Below are 23,455 nucleotides of genomic sequence, written 5' to 3'. Positions count from 1 at the left end.
CCCAACTACACCAAGAAATACCTTTTAGTTTCTGGATCCTGGGGAGCTCTAGGACATTCCAGGGAGAAGCAAGGGGGCAGGAGGTGCTGGGATGTAGTAAAGATATTGGCCAACCAGTATAAAAATTAGCCAGTATGGTAGCAACAGAGAAGAAATCAATATGAATTGGTCTAATCTCAACCCTGAACAGAACTAATGATAATTATCTCACCAGGGCCTGACTAGTATTTGAGGAAGGGAGGAATATTCTTAAATATATTCTTAAAATTCCTTTAACAATCCAGGAGACCTTCAATTAAAGATAAGGTTAAAATGAAAATGTCCTCCTGAAGAGATAATATCTATTCACTCTGAGCTGCTAATGACTATAATCCTTTCTGGAAAGTTTTGGAAAGGGGTAGGGAGGGGAGGCAAGAAGCAAAGAAAAACATTAGCATAAGGGAAGGATTGTGGGATAGCCTAGTTAGTCCATTTTCACTGCTTGAGTTTGCTCAAGGCTAGCTCCCCAAGCTGCACACAGAGGCTGTGACTAGGCAAATTTATCAGGCCCTCAGGCACCAAGTTCAATTTGTTAATCACACATCTAGCACATTTTGAGTCTCTGCAAAGCAGAGGTGAAGGCTGGGATTGGCCTCCTGGAAACAGGGCTCAAGTACACCCTTCCTTGTTTGGCTTAACTTGCTCTTCTTGGTCTTTTGTACTTTCCTATCAGGAAATTAGGCATCAGGAATTTAGGCACTTTCCCATCAGGAATTTAGGCAGTAAACATTTTACAAGCGAGAACTGGATCCTCCAACTCAGAAGATTGGCCATAAATTGTGAAACTTGAGAACACATACAAAAAAACATTTCCCTAGGCCCTCCAAACTTTTAGAAAGCCATCCTTGAACAAGGACACTCAAACTGCCTTGTCTCAGCTGGTACTGCTGTGGACAGGCAAATCTCTGGCCCAGCCTTTCATACCATTCTTCACTCATTTCTCAGGACAGCAAAAGGAATCTGCATCCTTCTCCAACTTCCTGTCACTCTTGACTCACCTGTTTTGTCAGGTGGCAGGTGAGCATCACAGATTATGGGTTGATAACTTTGGCTTCACTGGTGTCCTTAACTAACCTGATATGCCAGGAAGAGCCGATATCTATTTATCGGTTTATTTATTCTTTAAGAAATTTTATCCTTCCCATTTCCCAGTGGAATTCGAGGTAGATAACAGTATTTTATCCCAATAGATTTTAAAAGGAATGGCTAATTTTGATCTACTGGGGTAGAATATGAAAAACAAGATCAGAAAAAAACAATACTTTGTTGGTACGCTTTTATATGCTATTTCTTGTGATGCAAAAAGTATTTACTTGCAAAATATTTCTCAAATCCATGCTTTACCTCTTTTCTGAGTACCGCACATTTTCTGTTCCTCTCATGAGAGGTTCCCACCCCCTAAGTAGTAGTTTAAAAATTTGTTATTAGCATGTAGACTGGCGGCAGAGAGGGCATATGCATCACCAGCCAGTCTACAGAGAGGAATAAAGAAACAACAGTACATGAGGAGAGAGCACAAGGTCCTGGAGAGAGCCTGGGTTTGGCCTTGCTAATCCTTGGTATGGCTTCTAGTCTTCCTGGGGATACCAACATTTCCTGTCCTTAAGGGCTGTGAAACACCTAAGGGCTGTGCGCTTTCTTCCAGTAAATGCCCTTTTTCTGTCTAAACTAGCGTGAGTGCATTTCTGTTGCTTGCTACTGAAAGATCTCTGACAAACATGAACTCAATAGAGGAATGGGGTAGTGTGACAATGTAATCTAAAAAGAGGAGGTTCCATGTTCTCAGTGCCACTTAAAGAAGGGTGGAGCTGAGTAGCAAGGGGAAGACAAAAAGGACTTGGGAGGGAACACCGAGGAGGCACATGGAGCAGAGAGACATGTGAAGAAGCTGCATTTGCTTCTGGCCTTGCACCAGGGACTTGGGGAACATGAAAGGAGAGACTTGGAAGAGACAGGAGTGAGAGACCCGGAGAGAGGCTTATACTTTGATTCTGCTCTTCTAGACTTGCCTGGCCTCTTCTGTCCCTTTCCTATGGTTCCCCTCCAGAAGGTGGCTTGGACTTGTAGCAACATATTGGGCCCTGGCAGTCCCATTTTGGGTCAACCCTGTTTGGTTGGGAATTTATCCAAAAGGGAATGGGTAACTTTGGGTCTTTCATGGGAAAACTATATCCTTTTTCTTCTTTTCTTTTTATGCATACTAATCTATTAAAGTTCTTTTCTATTGAACATCTTACACACCAAGAGAATGCTTTGTCTTTTTGTGGTGGATGGCAGAACCTATTTATAGCAAGTGCAAGTTCGGGGTCCCGGGTGCCCGTCAGTCTGTATGCTAGAAACACACAAAAGTTCTTGGGTGGTAGCAGGAATTAGATTACTCCAGATAAAGCACATAAGTGGTTCATAAGTAAATTCATGAAAAGTTGGAGAGGAACAAACACCTCTCTATTTTGGGAACTCACTACATGTATAATCGCTTCAGGGTTATCTGTTTAAAGAAAAAGCCTGTGAAAAGGCAGGGAGCATATTGTACGCTGGCATGTATGTATCCACATACGTGTGTAACGACTTGCCCGGGATGCTATTATACATGGAGGACTTTGAATCATAAAGGCTGGAGTAACACTGCTATAGAGGAGTTACTATAGCAACATTTTGCTTTTATTAAATATTAATGCAGGGAAACTTGACCAAGATTAAAATTATTAATGACATTGGGGGAGATGTTATCACTTCTTGGAAAACAGCAATGGATCACACTTGACTATATAAGATTTGCAATATTCATAATGGTGAACAAATATCAACAAATGAATTTCTTCTCAAACTGTGGCATCATTTTAATCCTTAAATGCCAACATGATTTATTTTATATTTGATATTATTTTCCCTTTACAGTTATTTGGTTATTAAATCAAGGACATATTTAATTTGGGGTTTCTTAAAGAAACAGTCCTAAGAGGAAAAAGACCCAATATTTGGAGAAACAATGTTTTGAATAAGTAAACAGAATGCTTATTTTGTCACACTCCCATGTGGTTGCTTTGTGCTTCTGTGGTTTTTCTTTATCTTTGTTAATACTATAATTAAAAACACATTTGGGTAAACAAAGGCTTTCTTCTTTTCAATTGGTCTATTTTTTCTGCCTGAAGCGCTCATTGTTGGCACAGTGAGATAACCACCATATCATAATTCATCAATCTGGGCACCCTTGTGAGACTTGAGAAAAATCCTAAATGGGGTGAATGTGAATGTTTAACTCCCACACACTTAGGAAAAGCATCATGGATGCTACAAATGATGCATATATCTTCTGATAGGAGTTTCATGGTGCCTTCTTATTAGAACAAAGCTGTACTTTTTCCAACAAAATTACTCCAGAGTTAAAGTAGAAACTTCTAGAGCACATTGGGCTACAGTGGAGGACTACAGGTGCTTTGGTGGTGGGAGAGCTAGAGAGACCACACCTGAGAGGAGAAATCCTACACTGTCAAAAAATGAACAAAAATGTAAAACAACAGTACTTCATTAAACAAAAGTACAAACAAAAGTCAAGTAGAAACTTCAAGTATTCACAATATTGTAGACTGGTATTTAAAAAACAGTATTGCAAAAAGACAAAACGAAAGCGGTAGGTGCATTATTAGATTTATAAAATTTTATATTTTATAAGGTTATATGTATGGTACAGAAATAATAAACATTTAAACTTTAATTTATTAGAGTGATGGGTTATGAGTAACTGCAGCTAAAAAGACCCAATAACGTTACTGCTACAATGTTTGTATAGCAGTACCCATTTAAAGAAAATAGATTTAAGCAAATGTATTCACAGTCAATCTCATTCTCTACGTTACTTAAATATTTGTGAATTAGAGACAGCATATTTCTGAGACCCAGTACTTTGGGAATTAATATCTGAGTGCAATATATTTTGCAGAATTCTGGAAATGGGTGGCTCACAGGAAGATGACTAGGAGTGAAAGGAGAAAGGCAGGGAAGACTTGAAATAGATCAAGTCCAGAGTTTCCTACCGGTGTTCTAAGTTCTCAATGAGCTAGGAAAGATTTCCGATTCCAACAGTTTCCAAAATTACAGTCGATGACTATAATGACTAATTGAGACTATAATGACTAATTGGTAATGACTAATTGAGAATTCTGACGCCATGTCTGGCTCAGCAGGAGGACCCTAGCATACATTAATGACTTTTGCTATGAGCAAGGGATGAGGGAATGATAAGATGGGAGCACATGTATCCTGACTCTGTTCTGTATCATTTCTAGCCAATTCAAATGGGTTGATTTTGGAAACAACCAAGGTCAGAGGGAAATGACCTTAGATTCCTTATTCCTGTCCTTTATCTTGAGTTTGGTATTGAACAAAGTGGGTTTAATAGACATAAAACAGTTACTATTTTGTAGGGGCTTGAGTCTAAGATATTAAAGCCTTTAATCAACCAATATTAAACTACACATGAACATTGAGTATACACTAAACAAATAACGAACAAATATTGAGGATACATGTAAAATATAGCTCAGTAAATATTCAGATGATACTGCTTATGGAGAAGGTCACTGTGTTGGTGATAATTCACTGGAATGTCCATAGTGCACAGGATAACGCTAATCCTTCATAAACAGTGTCAGCAGGGCAGAGACTCAGATATCTGCTGTTTCATGCTGGTTAACTCCACCATCTCTTTGAAGAAGTAGTATAACATGACAGAGCAAAGACAGGCTCTAAATCAATAGACCTCATTTTGCCGAAAGTCCTAGTGTTTCCTCACCTAAACCTCAGTTTCCCCATTTATGAATAAATGAAGGTATTGGATTATGAGTCTTTTTATCACTAGTGTTCTGTGGCTTTCTGGTGCCATTGTACAATCTCTTCCTTGAAAACCACACTCTACTGCCATATGAGTGATTCTTACAGGGCTCTTTTACTGGATTCTGCTTGGCTGCAGCTGACTGAAAAGAGAAGATAACAAACCTAAACTGGGTCAGTTAGATGATTCCTCTTGGAAACTGAAAATTAGAATTGGCTGGTACTGACTGGGCACTTTAGCAAGGGCTGTATTTATGTATATACACATACATTTTTCTTTTTTACTAGTTGAGCTCAGTTTTTCTTCTTCTTTTTCTTTTATATATTTTTTACATAATTTTTCATTTTTGAACAATGTATGCATTTTCTTTCATTCATTCATTCATTCATTCATTCATTCATTCATTCATTCATTCATTCATACAAGCACTGTGTATAGTCAGAAGCGCTAGGAGGGTGAGAGAATTCAGCAGAGCCAGAGCGAGGAACAGAACAGGCAGACTGATGAAATACACTGCTGAGGGGAGCAGCAGGAGTGGCAGGAGAGGTCTGTTGCGCCATGTGGGACCCTCACACAGTGGCCGGGGATCGAACAAGCGCTGCTGAGCCTGTGGGCAGCTTCGCAGCCCAGTGCTCAACTGCTGCGCCACCAGGGTAGGCCCCAATGTATGCATTTTCATCTTGGTTATAGTCCCCATACAATTCCTACCCCCTCTTGTTTTGATCTTACTCCCTCCTCCTCCCTGTTTAGTGTGTCTCTGGTTTATAGTTGCTTGTTGATTGTGATTTTTACTTTATTATAATTAGTCTTTTTCCTGGTCCTTTATTTAGGTTTTAAATTCCTGCTATGAGTGAGACCATCTGGTATTTTACAATAGCTAAGCTATTGAAACAACCCAAATGCCCAAAAATAGATGACTGGATCAAGAAGATGTGGTACATATACACAATGGAATATTACTCAGCCATCAAAAAAGATAAACTCATGCAATTTGCAGCAACATGGATGGAGCTGGAAGGGATCACGCTTAGCGAAATAAGCCAAAAAGAAAAGTTTATTTTCTTTATTGAGGTAATGTTGGTTCACATTGTTGTTTGTATTTTGGAAGTATAAGGTCACCCCCTTCCATTGCTGTTAGCATAGTATGCCCACCACCAAGCAGTTATACTCTACTGCTATGGTTCACTGTGCTCCCTTCCCATTTTCCTCCCTTTTCCACTCCCCCTACCCCTGCTGATGTGTCAGTGCTATAGTCTGCTTTCAACAGCTGGTTTTTGAGTTTGGTTTTATCTGACCTTTTTCCTGGTTTCTCTATATTCCACATATAAGTGATACCATCCAGTATTTGTCTGTTTTTGTCTGACTTATTTTGCTTAGCATAATCCCTTCCCTTCCAGCTTTATCCATGTTGGCACAAATGGCATGAACTCATCTTTTTTGATTGCATAGTAGTATTCTGTTGTGCATATATACCATATTTACTTGATATACTTCTCTGTTTTGGGGGCACTTAGGTTGTATTTGTGTTCTTCTGGTACTTACTTAGGAGTGGACTGAACGGCAATCACATATATTTAAAAGACAGTGAAAATTTGTCCAGAGAAAAATGGAGCATATGTATAGAAATAAGAAGCACTGAGCGGCAAGGGACCCTGATCCTAGTACCTCAAAGGAGACAACTGCACTTCATTTATTCATTAATTCCACCATGAACACACAGAAGCCTTCTGTGTTCCATGTACTTCCTGGACAAAAGGCACTGACATCCCCGATTTTTCTACTGGAGAAGACAATAAATAACCACATAACATCAGAACATGAAAAGGGGTGAGAAGAGCCCTAAGTCTAAGCAAGGGGATGGAGAGTTGATCAGGAAGGTATCTCTGAGCAAGTGAAATCTGAGCGGACACTTGAGTGAAGCGAGCAAACCACCTGAGCATGTTGGGAAGAGCTGCCCCAGCGGGGGAAAGAGGTATTGCCTGTGTCTTTGATGGCATGTTCTTGGCATGTCAAGAGCAGCTAGTTCCAACTCCCCTCCTCATTGCATGCCCTGCCCTCCTGAGAGATTTCAGCATGTGGCTGGTCCTTCTATCACACTGCATTCCTGATTCCCAGACCTGAGCTGAATGATACTCAGCTCCATTCCACTTCACATCAGGGTCTCACACTACCCTTGGAGCCTTGCTTGATTTTCTCTGAAGTCCTAACCTGTAGTATACCACTTAGACCCCAATTTCCAAGTCATTACCTTGTTTACCTCCTTTCTCTCACTATACCCATTTTCTTCCTAAAGTTCCTAAAGTCTTCCCTTTCCTTCCAGTCCATCAGGCAGATCCTCTGATTCCCTCTCCAACCTAGATTCTTTATCTCTTAAAGATTTTATTTATTTATGCATACAAGAACTGGGGTGTAGGCCAGAGGTGAGGGGGTGAGAGGATTCACCAGACACAGAGCAGTGAACATAACAGGCAGACTGACTGAAATACACTGCCGAGGGGAGCAGCGGGTGAGACAGGAGAGGTCTGCTGTGCTATGTGGGTAGCTCCCTGGCCAGCCGGGAATCTAACCCGCACTGCAGAGGCTGTGGACAGCTTCACAGTGTTGCACTTAACCCGCTGCACCACCAGGGAGTCCCCTCAGATTCTAGATTCTTTCAAACACGGCAGCATAGGAGCAGTGGTTAGACTGTTGGTCTAGATTGGAGCTAGACTGCCTGGGTTAAAATGCGAGTCCGACAATTAACTCCTTGGGCCTCAGTTTTCTGGGGCCACCATTATAGTAACCTGTTATAAGGGTTAAGTGAGCTGATGCTCACATGGTGCTTAGAAAAGTGACATGCTTTAGAGTAAGCATTTAATAGATAGTATCATGATAATTTTATGCTATTATCATAATTATTCAATCTGTGCAACAATTTGAACCTCTGTGACTTAAGCTCTCCTGTTGAATGTTTTTTGGAAAGCTCAGCCTCTGACTTCAGCTATCATCTACTGTCTCTGCTCTGGCTAGCAACCGAGGAATCCTGGCAAAAATCAACTTGACCAGCAGGTCGACACTGCTATAAACTTAGAGACTCTGCTTGGGACTTTGGGACTCTGCTTGGTCCAACACCAGTTTGAAAATCCCTTTACATGTATCCCTTTACATGTATTTCCTCACTCATTTCTCCTCAGTCCTTGTTCTAAACCTTCAGTATTCTTTTAAACCCCCTAAATGTTGACCCTTTCTTTCACCCTGGCTTGACAGCATTTATACAACATTTCTAAACACAGCTGAAAATTTTCTATATTCTTACATCCTTCTTTTCAAACTCAGAGATATTTTCTACTTTCTGTCTTAGACGAGTTATCTAGATAACTTCCCCTCTCATTTCTTTTGGGACCCAGTTACACAATTATGTCTTTTCTCTCTCATTCATTTCATTTATGCATCTCTCTAATCTTAACAAAATAACAAAATAACATCCCTCTGAACTCCAAATACCTCTCTATTTGTTGGTCCATCTCCTTTCATCCACAGCAAAATTCTTGACATTGCCAATGCCACTGGGGCAAAATTGACCTTGGCTGAAAAACCAGTAATTAGAGGATGAGGCAATATAAAGTCAGGCACCCCATATATAACCAAATGCCCACAGAGGTTCTAAAAAGCCCACAGAGCCCCAGCCCTTTTTACTCATTCATTACATTGTATCCTGGAAAATCCTCCTCCAAAATCCAATTTCTCAGCAGACAATAAACCTAGCTGGTCTGTATGCCTCCACCCCCTCCCTCGTCCTCAGCTCACTGCAATGTGACTTCTGGCCTCCAAGTCCTTGAAACTCCTCTCACTGCAGTGTGACTTCTGGCCCCCAATTCATTGAAACTCCTCTAATCTCCCTCTTCCTAACTGCCAATTGTCAAATCCAATGGACGTTTCTTGCCTCGCTTGCTCACTTGAGTTTTCTGCGACACTACTGATAGTGACTTTTGCCTTGAAACTCTTTCTTTGGCTTCCAAAATGCCACCTGTTTTGATTTTCCCACTTCTCAGTGCATCTCCTCTATCCCTTTGTTAGCGCCCTTTCTCTTTCAATCTTAGTACTTCTCAGGCCGGGGCACCTCCTCAGTCCCTTTGCTCCCCCAACTCTTTCCCTATTGGCCTCCTTTATTCCAAGGACTTTAACAATCACCGACAGGGTGGTTCCGCCTCAGTCCTGCTCCCTAGCACATACCCCCAATCCTAGGCTGCAGGAGGTATTGCCTGCAGTCTCCTGGGCATTTCCTTCTGCATTTTAGTGCTAACACACATTTAGCAAGTCTATTCTTATCTTTTAGCAGTTCTTGCCTTTATCTAATTGGATGAGCTCCTTGAAGATACTGATCTTTTCTATTTTCTCTTTAAATGATCTGAACATAGCACAGAGCCTAGCACTTAGTAACTGCTGCTCCTTAATGGTCTTTTGAACTAAGGAATGAATATGCTTGTCCTTTCTTCCTAGTATTGCAGTGGATTTGCCTACTCATGTCTAAAATAGAATTCTTTTTGTTATCCCCAAATTTCCATTTCAAATCTTCTCAGTTGGAGATATCACCGTTAATTGTTCAACATTACACCATAGGATTCATCCATGATCGTCCCTGTCTTTCATCTTTAATATCAAATCCATAGACTAGCTGTTAGTCCTGATTCAACCCAGGTTCTAACTTCACTATTTGTTACTATCTCTAACAGTGCCACTTTGTCCAAGTCGCTAACATTCCTTACCTATTCCAACTGCCACAATCTCCTAATTGGTTTTTTTTTTCCTTTTTTCTACTATCTCCTTATATTTCAAAACATTCATCAGGTTATCTCACTTCCCTCCATAAAATGCTTCGTGATTCATTACACTTGGAATATAATCTAAATTCTTTCCCAAGGCACTTGGGAAAGCGCATTACTGCATTACTTGGCTGCTTCCAATCTCTCCCACCCCAGCTCCAAACCCAAATCTGTCCCCACCTCCAAGTCCCATACACACTCCAGCAAGAATGTGTCTCATATCTCCCACACTTACTCTAGCTCATATCTTACAATAGCTGTTCCCTACAGCTGGAATTCTTCTTTCAGACTCTAAGATGTCTGGCTCCTTCTCAATCTTTAAATATCTGCTTACAGGGCCTCCCCTGGTGGCGCAGGTGGTTGAGCGCTGCGCTGTGAAGCTGTCCGCAGCCTCTGCAGCACCAGTTCGATCCCGGCCGGCGGGCGAGGGTCCCACATGGCGCGGCAGACCTCTCCTGTCTCGCCCGCTGCTCCCCTCAGCAGTATATTTCTGCCTGTTCTGTTCCCAACTCTGTCTCTGGTGAATCCTCTCACCCTCCCGCACATCTGGTCTGTACCCAGGTTCTTGTATAAATAAATAAATAAATCTTTAAAATAAATAAATAAATAAATAAATAAATAAATAAATAAATAAATATCTGCTTACATGTTTCTGCCTTAGAGAATCACCCTACAAAAACAGTTTCCCACAGTAATTCTATAATTCCCATTCTGCTTAATTTTACCCAGAGCACTTACTACTGTCTACATTTATATTTGTTAAGTTAAATCAGCTCTCTGTATGACTGTAATACAAGTTTCATGAAGACAAGGATTTTTTTTCTTCTTTCCTGTCTATATCCTCATTGCACAGAAGAGCGACTGGCTTATTGTAAACTCTCAGCAAGTCTTTCTTGGGACACTGATCCCTATGTCCCAAAGCTTATCTTTATTTTATTATTATTTTTAAAGATTTATTTATTTATTTATGCAAGCACGGGGTACAGTCAGAAGTGCAGGAGGGTAAGAGAATTCACCAGAGCCAGAGCGGGAACAGAACAGTCAGACTGACGAAACACATTGCTGAGGGGAGCAGTGGGACCGGCAGGAGAGGTCTGTCGCACCTTGTGGGACCTTTGCTGGCGGCCAGGGATCAAACCGGCATTGCAGAGGCTGTGGACAGCTTTGTAGCCCAGCGCTCAACTGCTGCGCCACTGGGAAGGCCCCCCCAAAGCTTATCTTTACTGATCAACAAAGGTCATTGGGTTTGTAAGATAATATTCTGCTAAATGAAGGCAACTTGGTTAAATGGGAATTAGCATCAACTAAAATCCACACACCTGTTAGGTATTGACAAGGACTCCTCCAATCACTAAAGTCATACACCTGCACCTGCTGGTTTTGAAGTTGAGTTCCACCTCCCTTCCCTTTCCAAGTCTTGATGTCTATTGAAATAGTCTTTAATAAAAAAAAGACTTCCTTGTCATTTTAACAAGTGTCTAGTGCGATTTCTCTTTATCACTAGACACTAAATACTTACCTACTGGGCTTATATAAATCCACCTAATGAATTTTCATTGTTCTCTACAGAATTTTCATGTATTCTATGCAGTGGGAAGGGTCAAAGACAGGGTCTTCTTGTCCCTGGGACTGAAGAATATGGTTTCTCTAGCATATAGGAGAAAGTCAGGAAGAGTAAAGGCTACACGATTTTTTTTATCACCTTTATAGCAGCCATTACTTATTCATTTTGTCACATTTATTTTCAATTGTTCTTGTAGTGACATTTTAATGAATAATACAAAAACAATGTTCAATTCAAAATGACATCCTAAACCTCCTAAACAAAGACATATTCAGTATATCAAAAAAGAGCTCCCCCTCTGCCACATCACCCATATAATTCACAGGCAGCCCACTCCTGACTGTGCTGATGCAGATTATGCGATCATACCTGCAACATCAAACTCGATTTCCAGGGTGACCTTGCTCGTGATTGAAGAGTCTCGGAGGAGCTGATTGGCTTCCTCGAAGGTGCTGTCTTCAGTTGGAATTCCATTAATAGCCATCACTCTGTCTCCAATCTGCAGTACCCCACATCTAAATTTAGAATCATATGTTAGAGGTTGTAGAGAGAGAGAGTAAATTATTTTCAACTTAAATTGCAAAATCTACCTCTGATTCTTGCCAAATAGCATTACCATTTAGTCTTGTTATTCAACGCTGTGGGCAAATACAATGCCTTGCTCTCTTGCATTTCAGGGCTACTAATGTGAGCAGGGGAAGCTTGATGTAGCCCAGAGAATTAATTAATAATTCAGCACCATGGTATTGTTATAATCTGATCTGAACCAATATGTAGTAGTGATGAATGTACATTCCCCCATGGCAGAGAAATTATTAAAGTCTGAACTTCAGATAATTTTTTATGGATTTTTTTCTTTTTTAATTAATATAGCCTCCAGCCCCTGATGGACAAAAATCTGCTGGATAAAGGCATCCTTGCTCTTATTCTTCTCAAACCTGGTCAAGAACATAACATTTTATTATCAGAACAGTTTATGTCTTGCATTTCCTGCACTGAGGACTCTTCAATAATTTATTAGCTATTCAAAGATTGCCAGAGATGCAGAGCAGAAAAAGCAGCTGGGAGAGAAACTGTCTCACCTCTCAGCAGGGCTGTCAGCTTCAATATAGGAAATCAGAGGTGGTGAAGAGAGAGTCTCTGTGGCAAACACACTTCCCTGCAGCTGGATTCCAAACCCTGTGACAGGGTCTGCTGTCAGCACCACCTCCGTGGTTTCTGTGTGAACAACCTGCCCGGCCAGGCCCACCGTGCTGGAGGCTAAAGACACTAGAGGAACAAGAAACAAGGAGAAGACTGACTTTAGGGAGAAGTACATACCAGAAATAGTAGCATTTCCTTCTTTCTTTTTTTAGGGTTTTTTTTTTTTTTTTTTTGTGGGACCCTCGCCGGTGGCCGGGGATCGAACTGGCGCTACAGAGACTGCCGGCAGCCTCGCAACCCAGCGCCTCAACCACTGCGCCACCGGGGAGGCCCAGAAATGGTAGCATTTCTAAAACAGATCATGTCCTTGAAAAGGAGCTCACTGGCATGATGGGAGGTTATATTTGGGTCTTTTAGCAAAAAGTTTAGTCAGAGTTGAATAAGATATAGAAACCTCCTAATATTTGTAATTATTCAGTCATAGTACAGTGTGGCTCCCTCCCTATAACTACCCCGCTGTGTGGGGGACAGTTGTGGGACAGTGGGAAGGAGATGACCTTGGGCTCAGGGTACCTGGGTTCTGGCCCTGGGTCTACCACTAAGCAAGCAGCTGGTGACCTGGGTTAAGTCATAAGTCATTATCTCTTTGCTAGCTAGGAAAAAGAGGTCTGGTTTAATGTTTTTGTTTTCCCATGTAAAGTGATTGGCATTTATGGTTTAAACTTTTTACAAACTGACCTCTAGTTTTGAAGAAACCTCATAAGGCTTGGTCTGGAGCGGTGAGGTGCTAGTTATCTGGGTTAAATCCAGCACTGACTTGGCAAGATGGAGTCATTTAACTCTACATTCTTGCTTTCCCGCACTGTGGTCTCTTCAGCCCTATTCTTTCTCAGCTTCTATTTCACTCACTTTTCTGGTGTCCATTGAACCCCCTGGCACACATCTCTACCTTGTTGCATCCCCAGCCCAAGTCAGGATAGGGCTGCTCTCCTTCTGGGTGCCTTTCCCTCAGCTCTGCCTCTCCTGGGATCCATGCACCCATAGATCTCCTGTGAGCAAGCTCGCTGCCTGCGGGCTCTTAAACTATACTTTTACTTCCCCCCCAATATGGGTATTCTGGCCCACCTACTTCAGTTGAAACCTGATGATACCCTATGCCTCAAAATCTCTCCAACCAGAAGTCATTTTCTTTTACTCTCCCTGCAAGAGACAAGGTGAGCGAAGCACTTATAATACTCCCTGTTCCCTCTATGTCAACAACTCCTACTTAAAGTTCCAATTCTATACTTCTGCTTTGCCTCATCGTCAACTCCATAGCAGTTTTCTATCTTTTCAAAATTACCTATTTCTTCACTGATTTCAGTACTTGACTCTTTACTTCTTCTACCTGTAGGGTTTTCTTGTCCTCAGCATTTTGACAATCTTCTAACACTGGCTTCATGGTTCTTCAGCTCTCAGTTGATATCTAGAATGCTACCCCACACTTCAACTTCCAGCCAGCAATGTTGGATGCCATCTTCCTTTAAAATGGGTAGAACTCCAGGATCTCAATGTCTGAATTCACCTTGATGATTCCGTATCCTTTAGCCATCTTGCCCAGTTCCTCTCTTCTCTTCTTTATGACTTTTGGACCTATTTCCTCTCGTTTAGCTCCCAATCTAGTGGTTTTCAAGCAACAATTTATTTATTTATTTTTTAAAGAGTTATTTATTAATGCATACAAGAACTGGGGTTCAGGCCAGAGGTATGGGGGTTGACAGGAGTTACCAGAGACAGAGTGGGGAAGAGAACAAGTGAATTGACTGAAGTATACTGCTGAGAGGATCAGTGGGCGAGTCAGGAGAGGTCTGCTGCACCATGAGGGTCATCTCCCTGGCCGGCTGGGGATGGTACTCGTGCTGCAGTGGCTGTGGATAGCTTCATAGTGCTGTGTCTTAAGCCCTTGCGCCACCAGGGAGGCCCTTGGTTTTCAAACAACATTTTAAGTAACAAATCTCTCCCCTCTTCATGTGAAAGCATATAAGAGATGCCTTTGTATTCCAGATAAAAACAGAGCCACTGCAGACACTGAGGAAGGAGTGGGAAACCTGAGAGCCCTTCCCCTGGGAGTAGTTTCCAAGCCATTATCTTTGCCCTTTGCCTCTAAGTGTCATCCTTTCTTCTGATCCTCCATTTAGACTGTGGTGACCATTTCAATGCTACATCTGCTCGTATAAGAGACTCTTCAACCTCATGGGACTTTCTCTGCTCCAATACTCTATACTCTTTGATAATGCCTGGCCAGCTCTCTTGCTATTTCTAAGTTGATGAAGGGTGCTAGATGAAGGCGAACTAATTCACATTATTCTCTCTGGGGCCCTAGAATCTTGTGTAATTTTTTTAAAAGATTTATTTATTTATGCATACAAGAACCAGGATAAAGGCCAGAGGTGGGGGTGGTGAGAGGATTCACCAGAGACAGAGTAGAGAACAGAACAGGCAGATCCACTGAGGGGAGCAGTGGGAGAAACAGGAGATGTCTGCTGTGCCATGTGGGTTCCTCCCTGGCCACCTGGGGATCGAACTCCTGCTGCAGTGGCTGCGGATAGCTTTATAGGTTGCGTCTTTACCCTTTGCACCACCAGGGAGGCCCTCTTGTGTAATATTTTTGCACCTATTTAATCCCTCGCAGGATCTGTCTCACACACTTCTACCCTTATCAGGGTCAAACTATTTCCTACAAGACTGAAAAGAAGCAACCAATGGTGAGAGTTCCTGATACAACATACCTCCCAATCTCAATTTCTCTATTGTTTTCTATTCTCTCCACCATTTCTTCTTGCTTCGGGAGGCTGTATCTTTCCTTGCACTTCAAGCAAATGCTTCCTTTTAGTATTTTTGATACTGTTCTTTTCTACTCCCTCTGTGATTTTCTGCCTTAAAACTTCTCTCTTGCTGCTATTCCCAACTTTCTTAGTCACTCCTCTCCTCCTCTGACCTCTCTCGATAGATTGTACTAATTCTGAAAATGCTTACAATGTCCTTCACCCTTGACTGGGTATCCTGTCACTGATGACTTCCTGATTGCCAGTCAATAGCCTCATCAGCTCCAACCCCTCTGCAGCTCCACTCAACTGTTTTTTGGGGACCAGCCCTTCTTTTCTGAAATTGCTCTCAATTTGGATGGAACTTTGTCCTTAGCTTCTTATTTCTTCAGCTCCTCTTAGCTCCTTTGCCTTCTTCCGCATTCCACATATATAGTTCCCCATAGTTCTGCCTTAAACCTGTCATTTCTAGTCTCATTCTTTCCCTTATTCACTTCCAGTGCTTCTTTAATATGACCTCAACATGTATCTTCTCAAATCTTCTGTAGTTTTTTTCAGTCTCCAGTGACGAATTTCCTCACTGAATGGATATTCTCATTCCCAAGGATGCCTCATTGACTCCTCATTTCCAAAATTGAGTTAATCATCTTCTCTTCCTCATTGCCATTATTTCTATGAATAGGATCATAATGTTTATAGTTCCCCAGGCTCAGGATCTAAAAGCAGTCTTTGACTCACAACTCCCCACTGTCTCAAGTTTGGTAAACTGCTAAGTCTTTTCAGGATGACTCATGAATCATGTATCTTGTATAAAACTTGATAAAACTAAAATAAAATAATCTCTAGAAATCTGATTGTAGAATTGAGGCAATTGGAGGGGAGAGTGAGGTGGGTAGAACAAAGAAGGGGGGGCCTGATACCCTATGATGATGATGATGATCTATGCCTTGGTTTTGGGTGTGGTGTGGTAACAATACATTTGAAGAGGTGTGAACCTGTACCCCAAAGCCATGCAGAGTGTTGTAAATCAGTGTTATGTCAATAAAAATTACGTAATAATAATGAAATATATTTTGTATAATATTATTTTCTCATTACTGTCAGTATCTTAATTTGGGATTTTATTTTTATTTCAATAATTCTAACATACATGCTTCTGGATACTCTTATGGCCAGTATTTTCCACATATTTGAAAGATTAACCTTCTCTTCATGAAGAACCCAAACTTATCTACTCCTCTAGAGGAGGGTCTCAACATTGCTAGTGTAGATTACTCCATGGACTTTGAATCAGTGATTCCTGCCTCTTCTGCCAATACATAAAGGTCATCTCCTTGTTTAGAATCTTTCAAGGGCTGCCTATACTTAGAGTCTTTTCAATTCTAGCAGAGCACAGAAGTCCCTTTGCAAGATCATTTTCTCCTGCCCATCCAGTCTCATCTTCCTCTATGCTTCCTTCACACCACGTGTGCCAGGCCTGCTTCCACTCCTCTGGGTCATCTTAGAGACTATTGTCTTCTGCCCTTTCTGCCCTTCTCCTGGGTTTTCATTGTCCCTTATCCGGCCGTACCCAGGCAGAGTTAGGTAATTATTTTCTTACATTTCCAGATTTCTAATACACAGTCCTGTTTCAGCATTTATCAGGTTTTTATTTGCCTGGCTGTCCCTCCACTTGACCCTCAGTTCTTTAAAGATGGGGATCAGATCTTTCCATCTCTGAAATCACAGTGCCTAGAATAGTCAATGAATGCTAAATACATGAGAAATGAATCAAGTTTTGTGATATCCACATTTTCCTTTTCCAATCAACATTTCATGTAGATTCTTTTGAGTTATCATAAAGAACATGACCCCACCAACTGGGAGAACATTTTTGCACCCAACAGTAATGATAAAGGACTGATCACAAAAATCTGCAAAGAGCTGATGAGACTCAGCAACAACAAAGAAAATAATCCAGTCAAAAAATGGGCAAAAGAGCTAAAAAGAAACTTCTCTGAAGAGGAAATGCAAATGGCCAACAGACATATGAAAAAATGTTCAACATCACTTGTAATCAGGGAAATGCAAATCAAAACTACCATGAGATACCATCTCACACCAGTGAGAATGGCACATATTAAAAAAACTAGCAACAACAAATGTTGGCGAGGATGTGGAGAAAAAGGAACTCTTGTGCACTGTTGGTGGGAGTGCAAACTGGTCCAACCACTATGGAGAGCTGTGTGGAGATTTCTGGACCTACTAAACATAGAGCTTCCATATGATCCAGCAATTCCACTCCTAGGTATTTACCCAAAGGACACAGAAACATCAATTCCAAAGAGCACCTGCACTCCTATGTTTATAGCAGCACTGTTTACAATAGCTAAGCTTTGGAAACAACCCAAATGCCCAAAAATAGATGACTGGATCAAGAAGATGTGGTACATATATACCATGGAATATTACTCAGCATTCAAAAAAGATAAACACATGCAATTTGCAGCAACATAGATGGCACTGGAAGGGATCATGCTCAGCGAAATAAGCCAAAAAGAAAAAGAAAAATACCGGATGGTCTCACTCATAGCAGGAATCTAGAAAACTTAAATAAGGGACCAGGAAAATGAATATAAGAAAGTGAAAATCAAAATCAACAAAAAACTATGAACCAGAGACACTTTTGGGGGGTGGGGGGCGGGAGGGGAAGGATTGGGGTCAGAATGGGGCGTTTGCAATTGTATGGGGGAATATAAAAATAAAATTTAATATTTAAAAAAAAAAATAAAAACAGAAAAAAAAAATAAAAATAAAAAAAAAAAGAACATGAAGATGTATGTTCTTTATGATCCAAAGTTGTCTACTGTGTAGACTATGCCAGCATCATACCTGACATGGCAGAGACAGGGTATGGAAAAGTGCACTTCTGCTTTTGAAGTACTATCATTGTTCTGTCTCAGCAGGATTTCTGTAGATAGCATTAATCTTCCCCCCTCCTTCATTCAGTGCATTCCATGCAACCCTAAGCTTTCTATGGGTGGCAGACTGAGAGCTCAAGGTCTGACATATGGACTATCAGACCACATTTTCTAGTGCCTTTGTTGATATGACCAGACTTTGTTCTCCAGGTCACACATTTTGTTACTGGTGCATAAAACCAGCAGAAAATATCATTTCCTGCCACATGGATCTGGAGAGGTGTGTTTCTTACATGTTAGTCCTCATAGCAGGCAGGTATATCAAATTACAACACCTACTATTGGCAGATACTTCCATCCATCTTATAAGTGAACTATTTGGACTTCAAAGGAATTTCACTCTCTGTGAATCTTTTTGTAGGTTCATATTAAAATTTTATCCATTGAGATTTCGATTTGGTATACATTTTCAGACTACTTAATTGGCATTAAATAACCATTTTTGAATTTTAGACCAGCTGAGAAAGAATCAAGAAGAAAGGGTAAGTTTAATGGTAGTAGAAGGAACTAGCTTAGGAATAAGGTAAAGACCTTCTCAAAGGAGAGACTTGCTATAATTTTTGGAACAGTTCAAAGAGATAGCGTAGGAATCTCATTCTCTAGAAGGTTTTGAAAACAAGTAAGTACTAACACTGTTGGTATCATTACATTTATAAGCTCCCGAGAGCTTATACTATTAAAATTAATAGTATATTTAATTTAGGATTAAAAATATATTAAACATTGGCTTTCTAATTTTATAACTAATCTAATATAAAGGATTTTGTAATTAACTCCGTAAGTCCTCTGACACATTGGATGCTATTCTTCGAAACAGTAAAATTTCACTTGAAATTGTATGTACTATTACTCACGCATATTAAAGTCTTGAAAATTACTACTAGATATGAAAAAGATAAATTGTAGGTTTAAAGATGTGAAGTCAGAGGGAAAAACAAGCAATTTTACTCGGAGGAGAAAAAGATGAGCTTGATCATCCTGTTTCTTTAATGTGGTCAACTAGCAAAAGAAAATAAAGATGATTTATGAATTATAACCCTGTAATTTAAAAAATTATATGATGGCCTCTCTCTCCAGGAGCAGATATTTCTGCAGGATCTGGGCTCTGGGCTGAGGGGAGTCCATTTCTCCTCACCTTGAAGATGGGAAAGACTACTGTATTGCTGGGCTGTGTTTGAAGGTGATGTGACATGCTAACTGGTGTGTGCCCCTGCTGTGCTCAGGACCTGTCTCTGCTCTGCCCTGTTCCCATCCACATATGGAGGGTCCTGGACACAACCCTGGGATATTTGGGAAATGACTCCCTGCTTCTGTCAATTCTTGCCTTTCCTGGTGTAAGTAAAGGGGAGGAGCCAGACAGCTGGTTACCTCCTAAAGTTTAAAAAGCTGTCAAATGTTTCTTAATGTAAAAGGCCATGAGGATTATTGTTAGATATGAAAAGTATGCTAAAAGTACAAAGAGCAATAGCCTCAAAGTTTTATTAACATACCAAGTTTGTCATCATTTGAGCCTGTCATTTAAGGCCTGTGTTAAAGGGCTCCACATTTGAACCCTGCTGTGGGCCACACATTGTACACCCTTGTGATCCAGTTCTGCTCCCTTCTCCACACTGGGGTGGGGAGGGGGCTCCCCTTATATCTCTTGCAAGACCTTCCTGCGTGGTCACATACAACGCTCACCATTAGCTGCCTTGGTCTTCCTGTCCTTTTTCAGATGTAGGTGGAAGGGACAAACATCGTTAGGCTTTCTTATTCTCTTCCTTTCAGCTCTTTTTAGTGTTGCCTTCCCTAGTAGTAAGTGGTGTTGACAAAAGAGGCAACAAGCATCCTGGAAATGTGCTCTATCATCTAGTGTCCGCCGCAGTTCAGGGGGGCTGGGCCCAGGCAGCATGGATGCTGGCTTCCAGGAGGCGGGAACAGAAAGCAGGGGGAGCTAGTCAGAGGCACAGCTCTGTCTCATCGCCGTCACAGGGGAGGATGGGGTGATGGTAGGGAACTGGGCTCCGCAGCAGAACAAGGAGCAGCCTGACTCTGGACTAAAGGTCATCAGGATTCCAGAAGACATGACCGAGAGGGTTTCCTCTGTGACATGGCTCTGCGAGCCCCCGTGTCTTTGTGACACTTCTCAAGCTCAGCGCTGGGAGACTCATTCTCTCTATAGCACATGGTCCTGGCCTGCTTTTATCCTGTAACACATGCTACAGACTTCCTGCTTTTTACCCCCTTTGGTCAATGATGCTGAATGCTTTAATACCTATGTGGGAAGATTTCATTCTTTTCTAGTCCATGTCCTTTCTTTCTAAACATATGTTAGATTTTTTTTTTCTGTTTTGCGGGCTTTGGAATCAATTCAGCACCAATACAGCAAAGAGACTTTTTATTATATTTGTGACTTTGCCATGATTCACCATCCATATAAATGGCCTGGTTGCTATGGAAACATAAGTATTAGAAAGAGGGCAGCAAATCGTGGCACAGAATAAAGACATAAATAAAGTGGTGGAAATAAACCACTTTATTTGGTGGGCATAGTGCGACTGGCAATAAAACTTAGTATCGGTTATTTGGGAAATACCTTTACATCTAATGTGACCACACAAAGTTTAAGCCAAGCCAATTAAAAAAAAAAAAAGAGTAAAGACTAAATCCTGAATTTGTAGTCTGATTTGGAAAACTATTATTACTTGTTTCAGTGATTTTAAAATGGGACTAAAAGTTCATAGCTTTTTGAACCTAAGTATTTGGTTAAAACATAAAACATGGTTTTCTGTAAATATTCTGGTAGACAGACAATCAGTGGTGCTTGATGGCTAAAATCCATAACAAACACAAACAGCGAGAAATTACTTCTACCAGGTTTCTGTTTTTGTCTCTATTATGCTGGGCAATACTGTGCTGATTCAATGGAGAATCTGAATTGGTTATGAGTGTCAGGGACAGTGTGGCCTCCCCTCTGTGCCCTCCGACAATCTCCAAGATGTGTAAAAATCAACCTAGATGGCCACACGTACTATCAGTCATTTGTGTTCACTAGTGTCCTTAACACAGCAAGTCTCACCTAACACAAACAAATATTTAACCATTGAAGCAGAAGTACAATGCAAACATTAATGAATTTGTCTTAATTGCTCTTTCCTGCTGAGAGTTGTTAGGCTGCTTCTGTCAGTGATGAATTTGCACGTGGAGTCATTATGTGTAAAAAATTCCATCTATAAACATCAACCACAAACCCTAAAGTCATTATATGGGAGGCTGAAGACCCATGTATTATACCAAAGTGTAACATTATGGAAACTACCTAAATTTGAGAGCGAAGTCAACAGATTTTCACATAAGCCATACAGATTCAGAAATAATAGCACACACTTAAACAGCTCAAAATAGCTAACAAAAGAGTTTAATATATATTAGGATATTGTTCCTGTGTGTATATCTGTATATTTATGTGTGTTTGTGTGTGTATATATCTCAGAGTACTTTATTAGGTTTTATATATATATATATATATATTCTTAACATAGTCTAGAGTGTGATTCTTGTCCTGCATATCCCTTTAAGTGGTGAGAATATATTTATTTTCTCATATAATCTTTACAACTACCCAAAGAAGTAAGTGTTATAATTATCCCCGCTTTGTAGCTAACGATGCCAAAGTATCAGGAGTTTAAGAAACTTGCTCCAGGTCTGCAGCTGGAAAGCAATGGCACTAGGATGAGAACCCAGGCAGCTGCTTGGAGAGTCTGTGCTCAGACCGATCTCCTGTATCAAATTAAATTAGCTTCTTGAGTGTGGTAACATACAACTGAAGAGGGGGTAAAACTGTACTTCTGAATCATAGACAGTGTTGTAAACCAACATTACCTCAGTAGAAAACAATAGCAACTAGTTTCTTCCAAGAATAAATGATTTACTCTATAGTGAGATAAAAAAAAAAGAGCATCAATCTAGAAGTTCCTAGTTCTCATTTGACTAAATTCAACATTTTATTTTCTTAAGCTCAAATGTACTGTCATATTCATATACCATAGATAACAAATCTCCTTATTTTTAAGGGACATGTAAACCCAAATAAATAAAGCAGAGCAGCAGGCCTATTTTTGCAGTGGTTTTCTTGGTAAGGGAGCCTTTAGTTCCTATAATATGGAGAGACAATTTCCCAGTGTGGGTGGGGGTTGGTTTCCCACAAGATGGTGGCATTGGTAGACATGGTGATGGATCCACCTGTGAAGATGCATTTCTGGCAAAGTGAAAAGTATATAGGTCCATCCTCCCATTCTCACAGGAACATTCTTCACTACCAGCCTTCAAGTATCTGGGTTTGGTTTATTTAGGAATCACACTCATTACCACCACGTGGGACCTCCAAGTTGAGAAACACTTAAACCTCTATAGACTATGATTAGATCTGGTTGGAAACAGAGTCATTCTTTTCCTTCAAAACATGTAGTCATGATGACAGATTATGATCTCTACCAGAAACAAGAAATTTAGGAGTGAATGATTTGTATTTTCTCCCTTTTTCTATATACATAAAGCCAGCTATCTAAGAGTAAGAAGCTAATTACATCTCTTCATGTATACTGGTGCTTTGCTGTCCCCAAAGATCGTATTTTCAGAATATAGAATTCATATTTTCAGAATAAATAGCGATAAACAAGCATCCTTACAATCTTCCTAATCTTCCACTGTTAGAGCGGTTGGTTATTTCATCAGCTCAAAAGAGGAAGAAAAAAATTCAAATACGAAGTGTAGGCAAAGACAGTATGAACAAATTCAGTCTGAAACTATATGTGCTGCAATCATTATCATATAGACAATGGATATCATAGCAGGTTTTGGTAGAGCTGTGAGCTACTTAGGATGTACCTGGTCACTGTAAACTACTCTTTCTATAGGGTTTGGTTTGTCAAAACCTCTAACTGGCCCACATGTTTTCTCCAGGCAAAACAGACCAGCTAATGTTCCACTTACGTGAGCTTTTGAAGTCTTTCTTTTTCAGTCTCCTCCTCATCATGGTTCCACGTGGGCTAGTGGAGTAGAGACTTCGAGGTAAAGTCCCCATGTTCAGGGAACTCAGGCTGTATGCACTCATGGAGGTAGGAGAGAAGGATGAAGACACCAAAGCTGCTGTAAGAGAGTGAAGACTTGGCACAGAGCATTCTCAGGCGGGACGTGAGCCTGCCACCATTGCCAACCAGCAACAACACAAAAGACACATATCACGCAGAGCAAGGGATAGTGGACACCCAGCCATAGACACCGAGTCTCAGAAGCTGCCGAGACTGAGAATCTGAGTCACAAGAGCCTGGAAC

At 40.8% G+C, this 23,455-nt stretch overlaps 1 protein-coding gene across 14 annotated transcripts in view; it reads right to left on the bottom strand.

Annotated features, from left to right (window-relative positions):
* GRIP1 (glutamate receptor interacting protein 1) overlaps window positions 1-23,455 on the bottom strand; it is a 694,619-nt gene that overhangs the window by 76,364 nt on the left and 594,800 nt on the right. For 9 of the 14 annotated variants that reach the window (XM_054696249.1, XM_054696250.1, XM_037514043.2 and 6 more), the window contains 3 exons: window positions 23,115-23,270; window positions 12,319-12,505; window positions 11,606-11,751 (listed from right to left, as the gene is read on the bottom strand). In XM_054696249.1, the coding sequence (XP_054552224.1) occupies window positions 11,606-11,751; window positions 12,319-12,505; window positions 23,115-23,270 (489 nt within the window). The remainder of the gene's footprint in view (window positions 1-11,605; window positions 11,752-12,318; window positions 12,506-23,114; window positions 23,271-23,455) is intronic. The other 5 variants (XM_054696252.1, XM_054696251.1, XM_054696246.1 and 2 more) reach the window with 1 other exon arrangement.

Source organism: Talpa occidentalis, unplaced genomic scaffold, assembly GCF_014898055.3.
Source record: "Talpa occidentalis isolate TD23 unplaced genomic scaffold, MPIMG_talOcc4v2.1 talOcc4.16, whole genome shotgun sequence".
NCBI lineage: Eukaryota > Metazoa > Chordata > Mammalia > Eulipotyphla > Talpidae > Talpa > Talpa occidentalis.
This window is presented reverse-complemented; position numbering and strand designations above follow the sequence as displayed.